Source organism: Rhinolophus sinicus, chromosome 17, assembly GCF_057876585.1.
Source record: "Rhinolophus sinicus isolate RSI-liver-muscle chromosome 17, RSI-T2T, whole genome shotgun sequence".
In the NCBI taxonomy this organism is placed as follows: Eukaryota; Metazoa; Chordata; class Mammalia; order Chiroptera; family Rhinolophidae; genus Rhinolophus; species Rhinolophus sinicus.
In genome coordinates, this window is record NC_142517.1 from 151097428 (window position 1) to 151121426 (window position 23999).

General features: G+C 36.1%; 1 protein-coding gene across 1 annotated transcript in view; it reads right to left on the reverse strand.

Moving 5' to 3' along the window:
• Window positions 1–1149: 1149 nt before the first annotated feature.
• Window positions 1150–23999, reverse strand: part of PLA2R1 (phospholipase A2 receptor 1) — a 103435-nt gene continuing 80585 nt past the window's right edge. The window contains exons 21-30 of the mRNA XM_019727258.3: window positions 21862–21979; window positions 21069–21199; window positions 20562–20709; window positions 16909–17147; window positions 15212–15380; window positions 13168–13308; window positions 12510–12626; window positions 11010–11186; window positions 7671–7703; window positions 1150–7557 (exon numbers count right to left, since the gene is read on the reverse strand). Coding sequence (XP_019582817.3) covers window positions 7343–7557; window positions 7671–7703; window positions 11010–11186; window positions 12510–12626; window positions 13168–13308; window positions 15212–15380; window positions 16909–17147; window positions 20562–20709; window positions 21069–21199; window positions 21862–21979 — 1488 coding nt within the window. The 3' untranslated portion in view covers window positions 1150–7342. The remainder of the gene's footprint in view (window positions 7558–7670; window positions 7704–11009; window positions 11187–12509; window positions 12627–13167; window positions 13309–15211; window positions 15381–16908; window positions 17148–20561; window positions 20710–21068; window positions 21200–21861; window positions 21980–23999) is intronic.

Here is a 23999-nt window from a genome sequence, read left to right on the forward strand (position 1 = left end):
CAGTTGAATTTTCTTACAAATGTTGGCAATGACAATTATGATGGCCCTAACATTTTTGAAATATCTCCCAATTTTTGTTCCCTAAGAACAAAGAGAAAACTAAGTGAGTTTTTTTTTTTTTAATCTCTGTACTCTGAATACCACAAAGATTAAACTATGCGATTATAGTGGATAAGCAGGAGTAAGAGAATTAGAAGTGACGAAAAGACAGGGAAATGAAAGGAAGGAGCACATAGAAGTAAGTGTGGCTGACAGCAAGATACACATTGGTTCAAATCCTCCAGTGGGTGGGCTGTTAGGCAGATTGAATAAAAAACCCTGCATTTTGCTTATTTCTTATGTAGGACAGGAGAGAAAGAACATCATACAGCAGTGGTCCTCAAACATTTTTGCTCCCATACTTCCTAAAAGAATTTTGAAAAAATATATATCCCTTTATACATTTCTAAGTTGACATATGAAATTTGTTACAATTAAGATGCAATTTTTGGCATATTATAAACAATGACATTTTAAAATAAAAGTGTCATATCACTCTTTTAATATATCCAATGGAATTTAATATCAGAGCAGATTTTAAACATTTTATTTTGAAATTATTTTAGGTTTACAGAAAAGGTACCAAAAGTTACCAGCAGAGAAATTTTCTACACCATTCACCCAGCTTCCTCTAATGGTACATTTCACATAACCATAGTACAATCATCAAAACTAAGAAATTAATACTGGTATAATTCCATTAACTAAGTTGAATAATCTTTATCCTAATTTCAGAATTTCCATAATGTCCGTTTTCTGTTCCAAGATTCAATCCAGGGGTCCACCTTGTGTTTAGTTGTCATGGCTCCTTATTCTCCTCCAATCTGTGACATTCCCTCAATCTTTTTTTTTTTTTTATCTTTCATGTCCTGGACACTTGAAATGGTTAATTATGTTGTAGAATGTTACTCAATTTAGAATTGTCTGATGCTTTTTATTATTAAATTGAGATTTAGGGGTACATGATGCTGATATGGCTGATTACTGTTTATGTTAACCTTGATCACTTGATTAAAGAGGTTTTTACACTGTATAGTTTGTACTTTCCCATTGTAATTAGTGACTATCTTGGGGGAGATACTTTAAGACTATGCAAATTTCCTGTTTCTCTCAAACGGTTGCCCACTAATTTTAGCACCCACTGCAACAATTATTACCATTGTGTTTACCTAATGGTGATTTTTGTTTCATTCCTTCTACATTTATTACTTGGAATTCTTCTGCGGAGAAGAACTGTTGCTTCTCCCCAATTTATTTATTCATTCACTCATTTATTTTTATCAATATGGATTTATACATATTTATTTTATGGGTTACAATCCAATACGATCTCTATTTTGTTGCTCAAATTGTTTCAACTTTGGCCATTGGGAACTCCCTCAGTTTGGGTCCTGTGTCTTTTGGACATGGCCTCATCTTTTGGTGAACACTTTCTTATTTTCTGGCACCACAAGATATTCTGTTTTCATCTTGTATTTTCTCTGCGCCAGAGCTGGAATCAGCCACTTCTCCAAGGAGCCCTACTTCCTTTGATTAGAGATACCAAAACAATTTGAATTCTATCATAATTTGTTTAAAATAGAAATATAAACAAAGAAGCTCTTTAGCAGTCAGACATTTTACTTTCTTTTTCTCTGTAGTCTTTTATTTCTGTTCCAATCTCCCCACAGTATTTTATCCTAATGTAATATTTTTACTCCTGAAAATATTTTATTTATCACCTTGTCATATTTGCCTGCTGTAAAAAAATATGTATATAAATTAAAATTACTTTTTAGAAAAGTTTCCCTGTAAACATAGACTCTAAGTGTTACACGTTTTTCTACATTACGTTGTCATTTCAATTATTATTAGTATACAATTGATCAGAGCAGTATAAATATTTTACAACAGTTAATAAATAATTAGTATACATCAAACCAAAATGTTATAGGTAATGCATCACTTAATGAAATGGATGTATCATAGATAAATTAATATTAATTTAAAACTGTTAGAATGAGTCAGGAGTCACATGAATTCTATTCCTTTTTTTTTTTTTTTTTTTTTTTTTGGTAGCGGTATGTGCTGAGAAACTCTGGTAGAAGTTTCTGGTGCTCACTGTAGTCTATTATCCTCTCCTTCTTGAGTACATTGGTAGATCTCCCAGACTTCCTTACAGTTAGGTTGGACCATATGACTAGTTCTGGCCAATGGCATGTGAGTGGAAGTGCCATGTATTGCTTCAGGAGCCAGGGACTTAAGAGTTTTCTACCCCTTTTGCCTGCCATAGTATCACCGGAAGCCCCAGGTTCCAGAGGTAGGAACATGCAGCCTAGATCTATGAATTATTGCTTGAACATGAGTTGCCCCAGAGAGCCAATGGAATCATACACAGCAGGCTTTGCATGACCAAGAAATTAACTTCTGAATTTTGTTTTAAACCTCTGACATTAGAGGGTTTGTTTGTTTCCACAGCATAGCCTAACCTATCCTGAATAAATAGAAACTTTGTTCATATAAATAAGTAGATGTGAATGAAAGATGTGTTATAGCAATATAACTCCATTATTTGAATTCCTTTCTCACATGTCCCAAATATCAGTGATCCTACATCAAAACTTATTTTTTGTCATCTATCAACTGATAATTTGATTATGTTCTCCTTGACTTTTGCTTAAAGCAAAGAACTGGAAACACTTGATTTGTGAAAGAATTTGTTACCCAGTCATTAGAATGATTCACTTTGTTAGTTTCATAGAAGTAAAATTGAAAGGCTTCACTACAACTTTTCAAATGACTGTTAATTATGCCTGTTACTCTTTCACTTATAGGCACCTTATTTTACCTGATATACAACGTAAGGGTGGGAAAAACGAAGTACTGTTAATTTCATTGTACTTTTGTTAATACTATTTTTTCTATTAAAATGTCTTTATCTTAGTAAGTGCTTTAATCAGAACACTACAGTTGCAAATTTAGTTCATTCAACTAATGAAAAATCTTCATAAAACTTAATTGGTAAGGCCAATCCTCACTGTCAAACCCATGGGTCAAAAAAGACAACATTCCAAAAAAGTCTGATTTCATTTTTCAATTCAATAAACATGCTAATGTTTCACTTAGAAATCTGAGACAGATAAAGCGTAGAGCTTTGCCATGAGCTTTTCACCAGGATAAAGCTAAGACATCAGGTTCTTATCAATATGTACACTCTCCTTGCTTTCACGAGATTTTCTCTCCAGAAATACTTTCTTGGACAGTAGTCAGGAATTGAATGAAATAAAGTCTTAAACAAAGTGGTTATCACTCCTGCTGTTCCACTATATAGATATTAATATTAATATTAATACATATTAACTTAAAATACCCCAACATAGAATTTGTAACTCATCACTTCATCCTTAACAGAAAATTGCATGAACACAGGGAAAGAAATGAGGCTCTACACTTTATAATTCCTTTATTAAAAGGAGCTTCACTGACATTATTGCTTTGAGTTTTTTTCTTTGTTTGGTGCTATGGAGGATTTTCCCAAGGTAAAGCATCATGGTACGATTTAGAGTGAAATCCATGGCTTCTTTTTTTTTTTTTTTTTTTAAGGTGGAGACAGGTATTTGTGCAAAGAGAGGTGGGAAGGAAGAACCAATATGACATCATGATCTCATGCAAGTTAGTGCTAAGAAAGAGTGTATATGAAGGTTAAAGATTCTGGAAACTGAGCACCTTAAATATACTCATACCCCTGTGTCCCTTGGAAATCTTTATGTACCTTCAGGGTATGTGTCCTAAGTTTGAAGACTGTTCACTTAGAAAATGTATTTCAATAGCCCATGGAAGCTACATAATTAATGAAAGATGGATCTCAAGTTACCTTCTGTGAGGTAAAGGTAGGAGACCCATTGGAGGACTCAAAGGCCTTAGGAGATAGAGGTCCTAGTGTATAGGAAGAACCTGGACCTATGAAGGACTGAATAGAGCCCAAGTCCTTCTCTAAACCCATGTTACTGTGGATGAAAAATAAACATTTGCTGTGTTAAGCCACCGAGATTTTGAGATTCTTTGCTACCACAGTTAGCCACCCCTGACTAACAGAGTAGCGGATGGTGCTGGATTGAGTCTTATGACTGCAGGGGCCTTGTGAACAAGAACTGCAGTGTGCAGGGAGGGAATTGAATGGCAGTCACAGCCATTCTCCAGTGATAAGGCAGTGCCAGGGAGAGCCAGGATGGGGGCAAATCAAAAGAATAGACTACAGTTGGCATCAATTGCAGACATTATAACAGATGCCAGCAGAATTCCCAGGAGTGGGGCCAGACAGCTACCTTCAGTGGACACCAGAAATCACACATCCACAGTCAGTTGTCACCTTCTTCCCCTAGAACTCAAGGGCACGACAGGTTCTTGTACATCCAACCACCATTTTGAGGAGGGAAAGGAAACTCCGAAAGACCGAATGTTTATCTAAAGAGACCATCTAATCTACCCTGGATACAGAGTAGAGCTTTCCAAAGAAGAAACATTTAAACAGTAAGAAGACTATTGGAGATGGAAGAGCCCAGAATGTCTTTAGTCGGGAAATGAAAGATTTTCCATTACCTGGAGTCATAAAAAACAATTTATTATTTTTGGGGGGAGAGGACACATTAATTGTATGTGAATGACTTTGTAATCCTGCTACTTTTTTCTTTTCATGTTGTAGCTATGAAGTCTACAGTTCAGGTTAAAAATAGTTGGGGAAAAAAACTGTTTCTTAGAGTGCACATATATGGATAAAACAGACTATTTCAGTACTTTCTATTTCAGTGATGTGAAGGATTGCATGATTTGTCCATAAGGACAGACTCTCTGGAGATGTGGTTCAATACCAAATATCAAAGTACAGAGCACTGACAAGCAGTACAGTTTCTTTCTGCAAAACCACTTTACCAATAACATACTTTGTCAAATTGTTATGCATGACTATTACACTTCAACATACTTTGGAAGGATAATTGACTAGCGGTTTTTTACCAAGTCCACTGAGAAGAACAGAACTGTAACTCCACTTGACAGATTATTAAATTGAACTTTTTTATCATCTGGCTAGTTCAAGCCAATCATTCTTTTGAGTCATAAACATACAACTGTCACATAATATAATATCTTTTAAAAAATAAAGTTCCAAAACTTAGAAGAAATTATGGAAGTTGGTTGTTCCAGTGTGTAAACTACACAAGAGTAACAAAGGCCTGCTTTTGGGAACTGTGTTAACTGTTGCAGGCCACCAGGACTTCATTTTTAAGGCATATTCTTCAAATTGTATTTCTAATGACGACGGTTTTCCACTTATAAATTTATTCATACCTTCTCCCGGAGCTCCACCTTGTGACTAGTGGCTACCGGTTTTGAGGCAGCTGGTTGTAATAATTAGAATGCACTCTCAACAATGACGAGCTGCAATCTGGAAGGGCAGAGTGTGACAAGTTTCTCCTGGCTAAGTGGGGACTAACAGTGCACACCTAGAGGCATTCAACCCCCAAAGCAGCAGCCCATGACATAGATCTGTGGAAAACGTCACACAGAAAATGAAATAAAATCCAGGGATCCAATCAGATGCAGAGAATGTGGGTACAGAGTAATGTACAAGAAAAGGACTAAAAGATAGGTCATTTTTTGATGCTCGTTGAAACATGGAATTCGGAAGAATATCTTTTATTTGGATTTGCTGTTAATGCTGTTGTATAGCTTTGGATTGGTATACTTACCTTTATGAATACAACTATATACACATGATTTCATTTAAAAAACCATATTATGTTTAAGTGTCTATTAATATTTTATATAAAGAAATTATTTTTTGTTCAATTAACAAAAAACAAAAAACAAAAAACCATACTCTCTAGGGAGGCCCTGAGCATCCCCCAGCTTTTCTCTATCACAAGACCTTCCTTAATTTTAATAAACACCTGATATTTTCTACTCATGCATTTCTTTACTGGTTTACCATCAGTTTCCTTTCTTTAGAAAATAAGTGCCATGAAAACAGGGATCTCATTGACTTGCTCACCCCAGTACCTCCAGTTTCTAGAATAATACTTGGTTTTTAATAGGAACTCAATAAACATTTATGTAATGAGTAAACTTTGAAATATTGATAATGAAGTCATTTTTCTTTATAAGAAATTAATGAAGGAAAATCAAATCTGATTTTAAATTTATGGACAGTATCATGCTTTTAATCATTATTTTACTGACTGCTATAACTAGTCCAACACAAATGGAGATGGTTTCCCAAAACCATAGTTTCCTAAGTAGAACACCTCAAATAAACTTATTTATACAGCAAAGAGGTATATAGATTACTATTGGAGAGTAATTTATTTAGTACTTCGCAACATATCCTATAGTCTGGTTTTAAGGGTACTCTAGTTCAGATCTTCAATTTTTCCCATTTAAATTCAAGTTACATTTTATATCTTTTGGTTGTTAGGAGTGTTATACATTATTTTATAACTTTAGTTTTTAATAAAACCCATGAGTTTTAACAGTATTAAAACTCAATAAATTCCTTTAAGCTTATCTATAAGATATTTTTAACTATCAAATTTAGTCATCATGTAGTAGTTGAAGGTTTTGGTCCACGTCATGTGGTTGCTATGAAAGTGTCCTGCCAACCAAGATCTTTACTATTTAAGGAAATTTTCTTCTCCTTTAGTTTGAGAGATCAGAACTCATAAAAATGAATGTCACCCTAAATATTAGTTTAGAGCCAAGAACCTATGAGTTTTAAGCTTAGAAATCAGTATTTCCAAACCCTGCTGTTAAAACTGATTGAATTAAAAAGACTCCATTAAAAACAAAGAAGAAACCTCTCAGAAGTCTTTTCCTTTTCCTATCACATATAAATGTAGGGTTTTATATTTTGATTTGCTTCTTCTCTTTCTCTTTTAATGGAGTGAGGGTGGGTAAATGTTTCAATAGACACCAGCTTAGTTTTAAAATTCCCAAAATTTTCGTAGAAACCTAGTAATGCAAAAACTATAATTTACATTGGTTGGAGCGTTTTCAATAGGGAGTTTCTTTTAATAGTTCTTGTTTTCTGAATAGTGACCATTGTGTAATTTCCTCTTTTTAAGAATAGATCACAGTTGGGGAAATGGATAAATCAATACCCTTTTGATTTGGTTACAATTCAAAACCAGTAATCACTTTAAGAATAATTAACATAGTGACACAATTCACATTATAATGGCATATGGTCTGTAAAGGGAGATACAGAAGAGGCTCCCCTTGTAGTCTTCTTTACTCATCCTCATGCTTGTGGCATTCTCTGATTTCATTATTAGTGGTCATTCTTCTCAAGATCAGAAATGAGAATATTTTCTTCCAAATGTACTGTACTAAAGTTGGTTGTAGGATAGTAAGGATTGCCAAACCCTGCAAGTCTCCTGAAGATACCACTACTGTGCTTGTATATGCAGAAGGAAAGGATGGAAATTACCAGAATTACTATTAATGTCACTGCTACTGCAAGAGGTACAATGCTGTGACTTGGTCCTGAAAGAAGATGAAAAAAAGGGAAAACTTCAATGACAGTGAAGTAAGATGGTTACTTTCTATTTTATTATTTCTAAGAAAAATCAAAATACTCCCTACTGTTCCAAACATACCTTTTCCTGGATGTTCCTTTACCACGTGAACATCTAAAATCAAATACAAAAAAAAAAAAAAGAGTGAGATGAAATTTTGCTTTTAATTCCACAAAATTATGTTATTATTTATAGCAGGACTCAGCAAACTATGACCCTTGGGTTAAATCTGGGCACATGGTTTAATAGATAATGTTTTATTGGAACTCAACCACACTTATTCGTTTATGCATTGTCTGTGGCTGCTTTCATGCTACAATGGCAGCATGACAGAGACCATATGGCTCCCAGACCCTAAAATATTTATATGTGGACTTTATAAGAAAAAATCACTAACCTCTAATTTACAGTAATCATTATTAGTGCTTACAAACTACATACACTGCTTTTTCTTTCAAGCTGAAGAATTCCCATCTAGTCTCTGCAGTGTGTTGCAGTAAAAATGTGGGTAAAATACAGACAGCCCCTGCCTGCAAGGAACTCAGTCTTGTTGGAATCTGCTATGCAGTTTGTTCAGCTGTGTTAACCTCTGCCTTCATGCAAGAATTTTAAAATAAGCATCTTCTCACCTTTGTGATCTCAAGAATCTTGCAAAAAAAAAAAAAAAAAAAAAATTCCACTCCTAGGTATCTATCCAAAGAAATCCAAAACACTAATTCGAAAAAATATATGCACTCCTATGTTTACTGCAGCACTATTCACAATAGCCAAGCTATGGAAACAACTGAAATGCCCATTGATAGTCAATTGGATAAAGAAACTGTGGTACTTTTATACAATGGAGTATTACTTGGCCATAAAAAAGAATGAAATCTTACCATTTGCAACAACATGGATGGACCTAAAGGATATTATGCTAAGTGAAATAAGTCAGACTGAGAAAGATAAATACCAGATGATCTCACTTATATGTGGAATCTAAAGAACAGATAAATGAGCAAACAAAACAGAAATAGATTCAGAGACATGCGGGATAAATTGATGGTTGCTAAATGGGAGGGGGGTGAAGATGGGGGAGAAGGTGAAGGGATTAGAAAGTACAAATTTGTAGTCACAATATAGTCATGGGGATATGAAATACAGCATGAGGAATATAATAAATAATGTCATAAAGATTATGTAGGGTGCCAAGTGGGCACTGGACTTATCAGGGGGATCACTTCATAGATTGTGTAGATGCCTGACCACTGTGTTATACACCTGATGCTGCAGTAGAATAATATTGAATGTCAACTATAAATATATACAGAGCATGCCAAAAAAACGTATACACATTTTAAGAAAGGAAAAAACTGTATGAAAATTTTAATGCTCAATATATAGTTATGTTTGACTTCTATAATTACAAGAGGTGCTCAAAGTGGTTACCATCAGCGTCCAGACACTTCTGATTACAGCGAACTACTGCTACATAGATAACATCTCTTAAAATGTGTATACATTTTTTGGCACCTTCTGTGGCACTCCACAGGATGTAAAGTACAGCATAGGAAATATAGTCAATGGAATTGTAACAGCTATATATGATGTCAGGGGGTAGTAGATTGGGGTGGGGGCAGGTCACACTTTGTGAGGGGTATAAATGTCTATTATGCTCTTTTGTACACCTGAAACAAATAAAAAAGAATCTTGCAAAATGAATAATAGCTCCTCCATTCAAAAAGTTAGAGGGTTTACATTTGAGGACTTTCTACGTAAAAACGTATGTCTTTCAAGTAGACGCTCTCAAAATTTGAACTCTGCTATTTTTGAGATCCAGAGAAAGATGAATAAAGGGTTTGTGAGTGGAAGAAGTGCCTTGGTGTGTTACTCATACCCATTTGCTCTTATAGACTTAAAAGAAACATCAATATTGTTACCAATAGCAAAACTACATTTTTAAAAAACTTGATTTTGTAATTTAAAAATAATATTGTATAATTTTGCATAATATAATTGAAAACATGTAGTATTGTGTGTGTGAAGATACTTCTTTAAGAAAGACTGTTAAAAGAGTATTATTTTCAGGAGGCAGTGAGAAGCTGTAGAAGGAGCATGTAGTCAGAAAATTTGGAGTGTAATCCTTGAAGTAGCCTCAGTTTGGACAAGTGCTTTTCTCATCTGTAAAATGGGAGTATTTTATCTGCTCCATTGCCTTGGAAAGTTGCTAAAGAGACATCCTATGCATTATAGGTAGTTTTGAAGTCTTGTGCAGACGCGAAGTATTTCTGATTTGCTCTTGATACTTAAATGCTACTGATGACTTGGGCGTGTTACTTTTCACACAGAGTTGATACTCACACTATTGGGACTTTACACATTGGTGCCCACACCTACCGGTTTTTTCTTCTTCTTTCCAGTATGTAATCAGTCAGCAAGGCCTGATGATTCTCTTTTCCTATTTCTACCCTCCCTTTTTGTTCCCAGTTCTATCAGTCAAATTACAACGGCCTCCCTTTACATGTGGTTCAATGGGATTCCACTGTAAGTGTCCACAGAGCCCCTAGGGGGCACTGTCTCCTTCACCATGGAGACCAGCCCTTTCTGCTTGAATTGGACTACGTTACTGTCCAATTTGATTTCCATCACTACCTAACGTGAGCCCTTCACTCCAACCTAAGCTCATTCTCAGCTGCTGCCCTTGGTCATTTGTCCAATATGCCTTCCCGCCTCTGTTCTCTTTATCTTTTGGGATTCCAAGGCTTCATCTCCTCTGTGAAGCCTTCTCCAGCAGCCCAGGCCACAATGATCCCTCCATCTTTATAATATTGGCCCCTAGATACTGTTGTGATGCTTCGGAACACCTCCCCACTGTAAATAATCCTCATTAACATCCTACCTCTGTTTTTGTTTGCAATGGACTAGAGTTTTCTGGCTTAGATTCTAAAATTATTATCGGTTTTTATCACCACAAATGATGTAGCTCAATATGAAGTTAAAATATGACTTTTATAACATATTGTGGCTTGTAACAGAGAATCACATCTACTTATTCACAAGGACGCCGAGGCCTAGATTATATTTCTTGGGACCAAAGATGAACCTTAAAAATTCTGAGTAGCAATTGCCAGAATGAGGGTTGCTGTTGTACATTTCCAGCTCTTTTTGCGCGAGGTAAACTGCTGTTTTACAACCCTTAGGTTAACAGCTAGAAAGTCATAGTGTTTGAGTTGATTTATAATGATTTTTTTTTCCCATATCAGGGAAAGAAGGAGCTGAAATGGTCTCTGATTTGTTTGATGTAGGACAAGATGATAATGTTAGAATCAATCTGAATATTCCCTGAGCACTTGGATTTTAAAACCTTTAAATGTTAAAGGAGTGGGTCAACATTATTCAGGGCAGAATCAAAATGAAGCATTAACCTCTGACTTCACCCACCTGCCTCCATTTTACATATAACCCCTTTTTGTTCTTGACACGGGGATAACTGCCACACTCCTTCGGGGATCCTCAGGGCAACGCATAGATGGGGTTTAATGTGGTCCATCTTTGGCTTCCGGATTCCCCAGTTGGACTGGTCTGTGGGAGTTCCATCAAACCACTTTATGGTTTTATCTGTGGAAAAATGACCAACTTATAAATTATGTGCACAGTTATCACACATACAAAGACTGGAATCAACCATAAAAAGCAGCCCCTAAATTTAATGAGACTCTCTCCTTGTCTGATGCTTTCAACTCAGTAAGTACAGTTCTGAACACAACATCAAAAGGTAGTTGTTAGTAAAGTTGCCTTGTGCACAACTCTTTATTTATTTTAGATATATGTTCTAATTTAGTTCACTTAGGATAACACGTTTCTCAGTGTTAAGTTTGAATTTTGAAATATTTCCCATTGCTATGAGCAATTTAAAGAGATCATTTAATAAGCAAAACTAATCAACATAGAGACAAATCCTTTGAAGTCCCAACGTCTATATCATTACAAAATGGCTCACTTTCTAAAAGAATTTTACAGTGAGTTTCTTTAAATAGCAAGCCAGTGGTATACCAAAGGTTGGAGGCCATGGGAGGAACCATCCATGTGTAGGCAATAAAGGAGTGCTTTGTTGGAAAAGGATTGAAAACCAACGATAAATCTCACTAACAGTCAGTCGGCTTTTTAAAATGTGCTAGAAATTCTAAACAATGTCATTTTTTTGAAATACGCCTCCTGGCCAGGGTGGACCCACACTCCACCTTTGTTCCCCCCTATAACAAGCTGTCCATCCCAATTCAAATAGTTGTCTTTACAAGTACTTTCAAGAGTCATCACTTCCGTACTCTTCCATGGAAGTACTTTACAAGTGTTATCCTAAGTGAACTAAATTAGAACATATATCTAAAATAAATAAAGAGTTGTGCACAAGGCAACTTTACTAACAACTACCTTTTGATGTTGTGTTCAGAACTGTACTTACTTCACAAGTACTTCCATGGTACTCTTTGGAAAGAATACCATGCTCTTACTTGATTACAAATTCTGGTTTTTTTATGTGTAGCAAATAATTCTAATAGTATAATTTATAACTAAAACCTTTCCATAACTTGTGCTTTTATAACATTTAGGAACTGGGAATATTTTCAAGTAAATACGGTTTTGGTGTCTATGACTAAGTCTGTGAATATAGTTCCAGACAAGCATCTTCATGAAGATAACCTTGGTGTGTTTTTGTTTTCATTATGAGTATGCTGGGTTTATTTCCTAGGAAAAGAGAGTATGGAGAAAAGGGTTAGTTAGCAGTTTTGTCTTTGGAAGACATGGCTTTACGACTCGTGCTATTTTTTCAGAGGAAATGTATCCAAGGAGAGTTTTCTGGTTTGTAGATGCCACTTCCATCAGCTTTGACCACTGTGTATTTATTTCCACCCTCTCTTCTTCTCTACCCAAATCACTTACTGTCATCATCAAACTGAGCATTCAACCAAACCGTCTGGACAGAAGAACCAAAAGCAAAAAGCTCTTCTAGGAGAAATGAATTTTCAGCCTCATCCTTGATTGTTAAAAGATTAGATCCTATAAAAGTCACAAACAGCAAATGAACAAGTATTTGTATTTATATGTAAATACAATTTAAAAAAATGTCTCTCACACCATAATTTGTAAAGCTCAGGGTTTGAAAAGTGAAAATTTTCATTGTACATAGGTGATTTTTTATTAAAAATGTTATAGGACAACCACATTGATTAAAAGATACACGCTTGTACTTAAGAAGTCAAAGCATAGCAGATTAACTTTAGGGAACATTAAAAATTCACAATTCAAATGCATTCAAAAGAAACATTTTTTTTTTTTTTTTTTTTTTTTTTTTTGAGAAAGTACAGTCATTTGAGACATTATCTTAGGTTTTCAAATTCTGTGCTGGACACTGAGTTTCATATGTTTGCCATCCCCCCAAATAAGCAAATTCAATAGTATTTATTTTTAAAATTGTTTTTGTTGCTCTGAAAGTCACTAAATAATCAGGCAAATGAAAAAAAAAAAATAGCAACACATTGTTTACTGAAATGTCAAGAAATAGCACATCAAAAGCATTTTATCATCACAAAAGAATTACCTTCCTTTTTGCAAAATTCATGAGCAGCCTCAAAAGTCATACTGTCTAGGACTGTAGAAAAACTGTAGCAATTCCTTCTGAATTTTATCCAGGGAATAGATGTCTCTGAGCACAGCTCTGGGTATCCAAATGGTCTTATTTCTATGAACAAATCAGTTATGATTTCAGTGTGGTGACTGGGTTTAGATAAACATTACATTACATTTTATGAAAGACCAACATAAATACATGCAATAAAATTTTCACAGTAATCTGAAAAGTGGGTTTAATATACATGATTACAAAACTGGTACTGGTTTATAGCATTTGTGGTAGAAATAATCTTTACCTACACATCACAGGGTATATTAATGCAAAGCTTTATAGGTTTGGTTTGGGTGCTGCTTGGGTGAGGGCGGCTGACTTTCATGTTTACAGTTAGTATCCTAAAGGTTGGAAAAACTGGGAGAAATCATTCATAGAAATACTGGCAGCTGAATGAAGCTGGCGAAAGGAAATTCCAAATGTACGAAATTGTCCTATGCAGTGCTACATATTACAGATTTTTTAACAAATCCTTACCTGCTAATCAAACTATTAAGGAAAATAATGCATTTAATAAAGTATTATTCATATAACATAAAACATAACATAAACATAACATCATACAACACAACACATAACTAAGGGATATTTGGGGTGGACTTTGCCTCAGAGGGCAAGCATGACAGTTGGGACACATCCACGCTGAGATCCTAGATGTGTGGCTGGGGGCACGATACCTAAGCGCCCTGCACTTTGGTTTCTTTATCTGCAAAAGGGAGCTTACAACATCTTTCTTAGAATTTGAGAAGTGTAAATGAGCTAGTGCTGGATGCTTCTTAAGCAGTCAATAAACACAGTGTTATTGAAAAGGTAAGACTAACTTTCATGCTGTTTTAGAAGCAGAATTAGCTTTTCCAAAGGTGCCAAAAAATGCATATACATTTTAAGAAAGGCAAAAACTGTATTAAAATTGTAATACTCAATATATACCGTTAACGAAAGATGAATACAAGTCATGTGTATACATTTTTTTGGCACCCCCAGGATATGGCTATCGTTTAGATTTCTATCTCGACTATTTTGATTTGAATTTACATAATGTGCATACTATTTGACTTATAATATTCAGAATGTAAGAAATAAGTGCACTTTTACTGAATGAGAGATTCAAAAGGAGACCAGCTAGTGTTAAGGAACTCTCTGTATGTGCACCACAGCGATCAAGGAAAGGGGAGCTGGTATAATGGGATACATATCGCCTCCGAAAGGAAGGAAACTTGGCTTCTACTCCTGGGGCTGTTGATGGACTTCTCTGATATCTTCAAGGAGCTATTTAATGCTCTGAGTTTGATTCATCTTTAAAATAAAGTTCACCTGGTTGGGCCAGGAGGCCTTTAAGTACAATGAGATGTTATTATCATTATTAACATATAACTATATATGTACTATAGTTATAAATATTATTACCATGATTATTATGACTCTAGAATCATACTAGTCCCTGACTTAAACAGACATATTCAGTCTGGCATTCAAGGTCACCCACACACGCTCCTAACCCAAGTTTCTAGCCTAATTTCCTACCTCTCCCTTTCCAATAACCTACGATGCAGGAAAATCTCAACCCGAGCTCTGCCATTACATGCCCAGTCCTTTCTTCCTCCCATGTCTTTGCCCATACTTTTCTGCTCACAATGCCTCTCCAGGTCCCATCACTGCCCCATTTACGTCTCAGCCATGCTTCAAGGCCAATCTCCACAGTCATATCCTTCAAGAAGTCTTTCTACATTTCCGCAAGTGGATATGATGTCTCGCTAATGCCCACAGTTGCTACTGCTCATATGGTTTGGCAGCCCTGCCTTGTTTAACAGTTATTTGTTGGTATATCACCTACCAGACCAGAGGCTTCTTGAGGAACGGTACTCCTTACTACTCTTCCTCATAGCACCTGCTTAGCACAGTGCCTTGCATAGAAATATGCACAGTACATATTTCTTGAATTGAATAGAATTGAACCTACCGGGAGGTACATGACAAATAGCTCCTTGCAGAAATGATTCGCAGGCTGTGCTACTCCAGCGCCCATTGGTGTCAGCAAAAACACAGTTACCAAGGAAGGAGGACTCCTCATCTTTCCAAAAAGTGAAGGAGGATTTGGTGCCATCTGACCAGTCAAAATTAAGATCATTCTGTGAAAGGAAATTGAGCCATCATTTCCTGGCCAAGGATGGCACTGCTGGTGGCATCACTGTGCTGTCTGAGCACCACTTGTTTCACACATAGATTTATAGTTCCACATCTTACATTTCTATTTCAGGGGATCTAGGAATCTCTGCCACAAGTAGTATCTTTTTTAGATTTTTGGGAATACTTGGCTCCCTGCCACCATAATTTCCCAGCAAGCAATCAGAGTGAAGTTGGATCAATAGTTTGTTTTTTACACCAAAACAAATTTCAGATTGATCAAAGATTCAAACATAAAATTGAACACATAAAAGTGCTAAAGAAAACTTGGCTAAATATTTTATACTCTTAGCATGGGGAAAAATCTTTCCAAGTTTGATACAAAATCCAGAGGCCATAAAGCAAAAATTGACTACATGAGTTAAATTATTGGGTAATACAAAGATATAGTAAACAACCATGAAGTACTATCCTTTCACCTATCCCGCTGGCAAGGATTAAAATTTTGACATACTCAGTGTTGGCAAGGATGTGAAAAAACTAGATGGTATCAAGACTGCTGTCGGCATATAAATTGGTGCAAACTTTTGGAGGGCAATATGGCACTAGTTGTTAGAAACATAAAGTGTGCTTAGCAACTTCTCTTCTGGGAACTCATCCTACTTGCACAAGGACATTTGTTATGTACTGTTTGTAATTGAAAACTGGGAAGAACCCAAATGTCCATTCATAGGAGGCTGGTTTAATAAGTTGTGGTATATCCTTATATGTGTTAGATTTTTATTGGCTGACATAGAAAGCTGTTCAAGGTATATTCAATAAAAAAACAAGTTGAAGGACAGCATATATAGTACGAGCTCATGTGTATTTAAAAAACAATATACATATTCCTCCATTTTATTTGTACATATGTGCCTATACAGAAAATTTCTAAATGCCACACAAGAAACTGTTTATAGTGATTGACACTAGGGAATAGAACTAGGGGTCTGGACAGAATAGATTTACTTTTCAGTAATTTGAGTGTGTAATACTTTTATTAAAGAAAACTGAAAAATAACCTTAACCTTACTCTCCAAACCACATCCCTGGCGAGGGAAAATAACCTACATGTTAAATTTCCAGGGGTAATGCATTAATTAATAATAACATTTCTAAGCAGGAAGCATGATTCATTTTTCTTGGGGATTTCGTAAATGCAACAAATTACCCAAATGCAGGTGCTTGAGTTTAGGATGTGTCCCAGTGCACGCATGAGGCAATATCGTGAAATTTCTCAGAAATTTCCAGAGAATCTTTGAAGGGCATTCATTTCCAGAAATTAGGCAAATAGATATTTACTCTAAAAAGGTGTACACCTTTATGTTGTAGTCACAGGCTGCTCCTCAGTAGTTATTGTATTAACCAAGTACTTAAATGTTACATTTACTCTTCTTTCTGGGAATTTTTTTTCTGTGCCAATTTCAGTGCTATGTCACTGAGATGTGAAACTTAATTATCTAAGGTCTGTCCGAGGGATGTCAGAACACCTACATCGGCAGTGAACAGTCCGATCCAGTGGGCACGTCCTAGCCGGTTGAGCATAACAGTGAGAAAGGACTGGTGATATTGATCTGTAATGCTGACCAGCTCGGCTCCGTGCATCAGGCAGGTTTTTATCGCTGTATACCAAGTCATGTTTGCACTAATTATTTTGTAAGTTCTGTTTCCATACTGTAAGGTATTAGGGATTGGATACAGATCGGATGTATTTACACTGTGTCCAGAAGTATCTAGAACAAGAACAACAACAGAAATCATTTGTAGCATTTGGATGAGAAAGGGGGGAAGCAAGGCTTATCAGCATGGGAACCTGTCACCACGATCCATGCTGCTGTTAACCTCAGCATTTTTCTTCCCAGGGTTTGATTATTTAAAAATGAGGAGACTCCCTGAAAGTGTAGATGATGCTAAAGAATGAAAACACCTAGGAAATTTAATGAATGAGTTTCTTTAAAGCTTGTATGGAATATTTCTAGAAGGTTTCCTATTTTTGACCATCCCTTGCCAAATGGACCACTCGGTGGAACTGATGCTATCTCCTTACGTAGGTTTCATTCTGCTCGCTACACTGGGCCTCCCATGGGCTACTCTGGCAGAACGTAATACTTACTAAGAGAATATTGACATCTATCATGTAGTCCTATACTGCACTGCAAACATAATGTCACAAGTGCATATTCTCAAATATAATACTTCATTACACTTTTGAGACTGCATGATAGCTACCATCATGTTTAATGTTTACATGTGTAAATGCTATAAAAGAAGTTTAAAAATTAATAAATGCTTAGAAATACACACAAGTTCTTATAAACCGTTACTTTTAATGTCACCTGTCAGAGTCAAGATTTAAGAATTAAAAGGCAAGGCTTTCCCACCGGGGATCACTAGTGCTTTCTTGTTTGTGAGCAGCTGTGATCATGTAAAAACCAAGCCTGCGTTTTGCATACAGATGTTTTCTTTTTAATATGTATGCTTGCCTTTTTGTTCTGTATTACAGTATGTACTAGCATAGGCTAAATTTTGAAAACGTGAAACACAAAAGCAAGGTAAGTCTTTCTGAACTGTCTGATCCAAAGTGGCTGGGATTTCCCTCTGTACTCATATACTAGTTTTATTATACTTGGGCTTGAAAAGGAGCATAGTGAGGTGTGGATAGGTCAGAAGACCTCCGATTCAACCCTAATCCTGACACTAAATGGCTAAGAAATCTTGGGAAATTATTTAGTCTCTCAAAACCTCAAATTTCTGGTCTATAATATTAGTAAGGCCTTCCTCAGACATGTGTGGGTAGACTTCAATGAGCTGTCTACAAGGGACACTTACAATAGAAAAAGCTGGCAAAATCATGTTGGCACATAGTAGTCACTCAGTAAATGTTGCGTCTTTCTCCCTTCTCCTCCTCTTGCCACACTCTCCCAAATACAAATGACAAAGTGGAATTTGACTTTTACCTGAAAATGTTACCTCAATATAGAAGTATTACATGTTGCCAAACCAAAGTGAAATTCACCTATTCACTAAGTAAATTGTGATGGATCACACTTTTATCATCTATTTGTTCTCTGCTAGAAGCCTGTTTTCCAGCTTATGTATGAAGTTTAAGGTTATTTATACAAAACCAATATAATACCAAAGTAGCTATTTTAAAATGATAATAATTTATAAAATTAAAGTAACTGAAATTATTTGTCTATGTGACCCAACTACCAATGTAACTGTTTTTTCCCACTGTTATATATCTGTATTTTCATATGTGAATTTCTCCTTCTGTACTTGATTTTATCAAGTTTCAAAACATGAGTGACTTTAAGCAACATGGTTTTGCCACCATTTCTGTGAAAAAGAATGATCCATTGGAAACCAAATTCCAAACTGGGGGTCTTCACTTGGCCCTTGTCTCTCTTTTTATTCAGACATTTTTATTCTTTCATGCAGCTAAGAGACTTTAGTCTATGATCCCAAAATAAACATATTTATATGGCCCATAAAGAACAAGAACAGAATTTGGGTATTCATTGTAGACTGAAAGAATTTGTGTAGTTGGATAATATGTTTTGGAAATAATAATAAAAAGAACTATCACTTTTTAAACATATGCTGGGAACTTGCTAAGCACTGTATATACATAGAGCCTGGGATAGTTATTATTCCATTTTATAAATGCATAAATCAAGGTGCAGAGAAGAACCTTGACTGACAGTTCATTTACAGAGGTGAGGTAGGAACCCAGAGCCATATGAACTCATGCCCATGCTCTCAACCATCACTGCTCTGTACTATCTCCAAAAGAAGAAAATACATTGTTAGTCCCAAAAACATCAGAGAGAAAGTGGTCAGCAGTACATTTCAAGAAGAGATCAACATCAAGGTCTCAGAATAGAATCCTTGCATTTAATTGAGAGACCTTGAGTGTGTTACTTATTGTTTCTAGTACTCAAGTTCATCCTCTGTAAGATGAGGAGACTTTTACCTACTTCACAGATTTGTCGTGAGGATTTTGTGGCACAAGGCTTATAAAGCCAAGGCACGGCGCCAGGTACACCATAAGTGTACAAGTATATGGTATATTGATATTATTTCTTTCCGTACAAGACTCTGCTGTTCTCATAACACATTTACTATAGTACCTGGGACATAGGTAGTCACTCAGTAAATGTTGTGTCTTGCTCCCTTCTCCTCCTCTTGCCACACTCTCCCAAATACAACTGACAAAGTGGGAATGTGACTTTTACTTAAAGATGTTACCTCAATATAGCAGTAGGACGTGTTGTAAAACCAAAGTGAAATTAATCTCTTTACCAAGTAAATTGATCTGGTATCTTCTTTCAGTTCCTGACCACTGTTATGCTTAAGTGATAACAGTAAACAAGGAAACAGGGCTTCCCTGGAACTGCTTTTCCGAGGATGGGTTGATGATCTTTAGTATCATTAAAGGGTTCACATGTATGCCGCAATACGAGGTATAATTCATGTTACAAGTAAGCATATACACAGGAGGCTGCCCAGAGTGCCACCAGCTCCAGATACATTATGGCCTCCTAGGGTGGCATCGTACATGGAAGCCTAACATTCAGTAAAGCACTGAGATATGAGCTGTTGTTGCTGTTTGTATTACTCAAGGTCACTTATGGTGCCTTCACTGTTCATCAACCCCACTGGCTACTTGTAATAGTATGGCTTTGGGATTTCACACCGGAAGTATTGGGGCTTCTCATCATCAGATCTAGAAACATCCTGCATGCCCTGTTTAGCCACAGAGATCACTTTTAGAGTTCCAAGAAAGGGGGACATATTGAGTTGGTTTGTTTCCTCGACTCTTTTCCAGTATTTTCTCAATGTCTTTTTTTATTACCTAAACAGACACATAATCCCAGAACCAAGCAATAAAGACTTTTAATATAACCAAAGTGGATACATAAACTTGGCCATTACTCAAGTGGTCCTTAGAACCCCAACAGAGGGCATAATCCTGGGGTAGTGGAGATTAAATGACTACATATACTCGTCTGTATGTAAAGCTCAAAGAATCAGTGCCTGCAACTGTTAGCTATGAAACTGTCAGTGACATAGCATGTAAAATAAATATGAAGAGAAGAGTGGGCCACGGAAATGAAAGGAATAAAAAAGCAAGCATTTCTTACCCTGCATCTTCTCACAAACAAACCCATAATGTTCTTTTCCACAGTCTTCAAAATACCATTTTCCAGTGAAATGAAAATTAGGATTACTTGACAGCAAAGCACAGAGAGGAATGTGTTTTTCAACTTTGGTGGTGTTATGACTTGGAATCTTTAAAAGAATACATGTTGTCAAAAAAAGTGGTAACATAACATTATTAAAACATTCACATTTTTATTAAGGACATAATTTTAAAAATTCAAACACCATTATTCTTTTGTTTGCATTTAATAAACCTGTTCAAAAATCACTTCATAACCTAAAACATAAAAAATTCTTGTGATGAGTAAAGTAATTACATTTATGGAACATATAAAAATTATATGAAATTACATTATTAAAATATAGTAATAACCAACTATTAAAAATTATGCCTACAAAATATAGGAAGTAAAAAAAACTTTAGCTAACAAATCTTGAATTGAATCTCTTGCTAAAATGACTTCTAAAAAATAAATGTTAAAACTTACATTTATTATATCAAATGGAGACCAGTTAGAATATGCCACAGGCTTTCCATTTAGCCATTTTTCATAATCATCATTTTGTAACCCTATCCACACATTAGTGGTCTGGCCAAAAAGATTCATAGTAATGAAAGCTGAAAAATAAGAGTACATTATAAAATTTAATATTATATAAACCATTTGGGTAATCAGCCAATTCTGTTTATAACCATGATTTTATTTAATTGACAGCAAAACTTAATTACCAATCAATTGTCGGAATTTGTTACTTTGTCCTTATTAAGGTAATGCAGTCTGTTTCACTTTTGTTTCAGTTTAAATTGACAGAAATTAGCTGGCTAAGCCTGAGATTTCATCATATCATTAACAAAACAATTTCCAGTGCTCACTGAATGCCTTTCTTAACCAAAGAGGATTTATTTGCTATGTTCAAACTAAAGTATATAATTGCCTAAATATCTAATAAAGGTGTAGAGGTAAATTTAAAGGGATCTATAAAATTATACCATGCAATTATAATAGACTATACCTCAGATTATTTTAGCCATTTTGAAATACAGATCGTAAATATGTCCTTATTCTTTCCACTACTACTAGTGTGATAAAAGGCTCCAAGAGTCAACAGTTTATAAGCAATGCAGTGTATTAACTTTTACAGGTGTCGTGATACGAACCTTATAGGTAAAACAGAAAATTCATGAAAATACTGGTTTGGAGATGTTAGTTTTGGGGGGGAATATTTTAATAAATATTTGAATAGAAATGCTTATTTTTGCCTGACTAAGCACATGAGTACCTTGCTCCACCTCATTTTCAATGGCGACCAGTGTCCCCCCTTCTTCCACACAGAAACTTTGAGCAGATGTCCAGTTCTTCCCACCGCTCGGGTCTTTGGGGATTTTCACCAAAAGGCACTATGAAAAATGTCAAAAACATTCATTTCTGCAATTTTATAATGAATTAACAATTTCCCAAAAACAATGAGGAGCAGTCTTGAAAATTCTTTGTGATTTTCTTGGGCAGAAATGACTCCTTTTGTCTTTAAGCTGCTCCAAAGGTGTGAAGGTAAAAACAAAGAGGACCAGCTTTTAGAGTGAGTCAATGCCTCGCTCTCATTTGCATCAGGCAGGAACAGAAACAAGGATGTGTTTTGTCATGCGAGGATATCGGAACAATGTTTCTTGCTCAATGAAAAATAGTATGCCTTTTAAAACGGAGCCAGCCTGATTGCAAAGTTTATAGCGGCAGATTTTAATCTAAAAAAAAACACAAAACAAAAAACCTTTCTGTGGGTGGTTGATAACAGCTTAGTTCAATTTCATTTGGAAATACACATCCTTACTGTAAATGAGAAAGAAATACCGGGGAGTCAAAAACACATTAGGTATTTAAATTCACCAAGAACGTGGAATCAGCTATGAGGTCAGGAAGACCACGAGGAAGGAGAGACAGAAGAGAAAACATGAGCCCAGGGGGAAGAGAAGCTAGGGCAGGACGAAGGAAACCTAGGAAGGAGAAACAAAAGGGAGGGTGCCCAACTATGTCAAACGAACACAAAAAGAAAGCTGTGGGATTTGGCAGTGAGAGTCAGTCGTTACTCGTGAGAGATCATGTCTGTGCATCGCAGGGGTTACTCACTGTGGGAGGAGCAAAGGAACAGTAACTACTAGGCAGGACAGGCAGGGTTGAAGGAAAGTCCCCCACCCCACCCCCACCCCCACCCCAAGCTCAGTGCAATTTAAACGTTAGTAAGGCCAGATGGAGTTGAGGAGAGAGAGAGAAAAGAGAAAAGCTATAACACATTCAGAGAAGTCAGGGGAGACTTTATTCAAAGGATATTCCATGGGAATATTCTCTCATCAATAAACATAGACAACCCTGAGCATTGGTCGGTCAGATCTCAAGATTTTGCCACTGGAAAAAAATCTCAGCTACAAGATAATTCGAGGCTAGTGTGGAAGCCTACACTTGAGAGAGCCTCCTTCCCCGTCCTCCTCTGGAATGGCATCCTTCCTCATCCTCCTTTACCCTCTAAAGGTGTCAGTCTTCCGTCCCTTCTCCCCCGTCATAAATTCCTTAAAAAGCCGAGAGACTAAATGTTGCTCCTCTTTGAACATCACAATAAAGAAGGTCACCAATAAATATTTATGGAAAGAAATTAAAGCCAATAGATTCTGAAATGATTGTCACATAACATTCTCAGGTATTCTGGACTTAGTCCAATGGTTCTCAAATGGGGCCACTTTGCCCCTCAGGGGATATTTTGAAAATGTCTGGAGACAATTTTGGTTTTCACAGCTTGAGGTGCGGGGGTTGCTATTGGCATCTAGCGACCAGGGTTGATGCTGAACATCCTATAATGGCTGGGTCAGTCCCCCAGAACCAAGGATTTTCCAGCCCCAAATGTCAATCGTGCCCAGGTAATTCTTTTCAGAACTCAGTCCTGATCGTGTCATTCTTCAGTGTAAAGCCTTCAGGGATTTTCCACTGTTCTTAGTATGAAAACCAGAAACCCTGATCGAGACTGATACTGAGTTACCAACTAAAAGAGGAAGGACATGTTCAATTCTGGTTCCTTTTACCTTGTTTGCTTCACAAAGAAATTGAATTGGCTTTAAAGGATTTTCATTTTACGACAACTGTTCTTTTATCTATTTCTTTCATTTTTTCCTCTTTCCTCTAATTACAAACTCCAAAGAGTGGCACATACTAATTATTAGGAAGTCTTATCATTTAATGTGAGTTTACCTTGTGTCAGATAGTCACACTAATGAACTATTCATAAATACCAGTGAACCTTATTGGTTCAGTTAGCTCAACAAGTCTCTCCAGAAAACACACACACACATGCTCCCCTCTTCTTCCACCCCTGCCCCCCAACGTTTGCCTCAGCCAAGATTTACTAGTTTGACTATATGAGTGTAGCCTCCCATT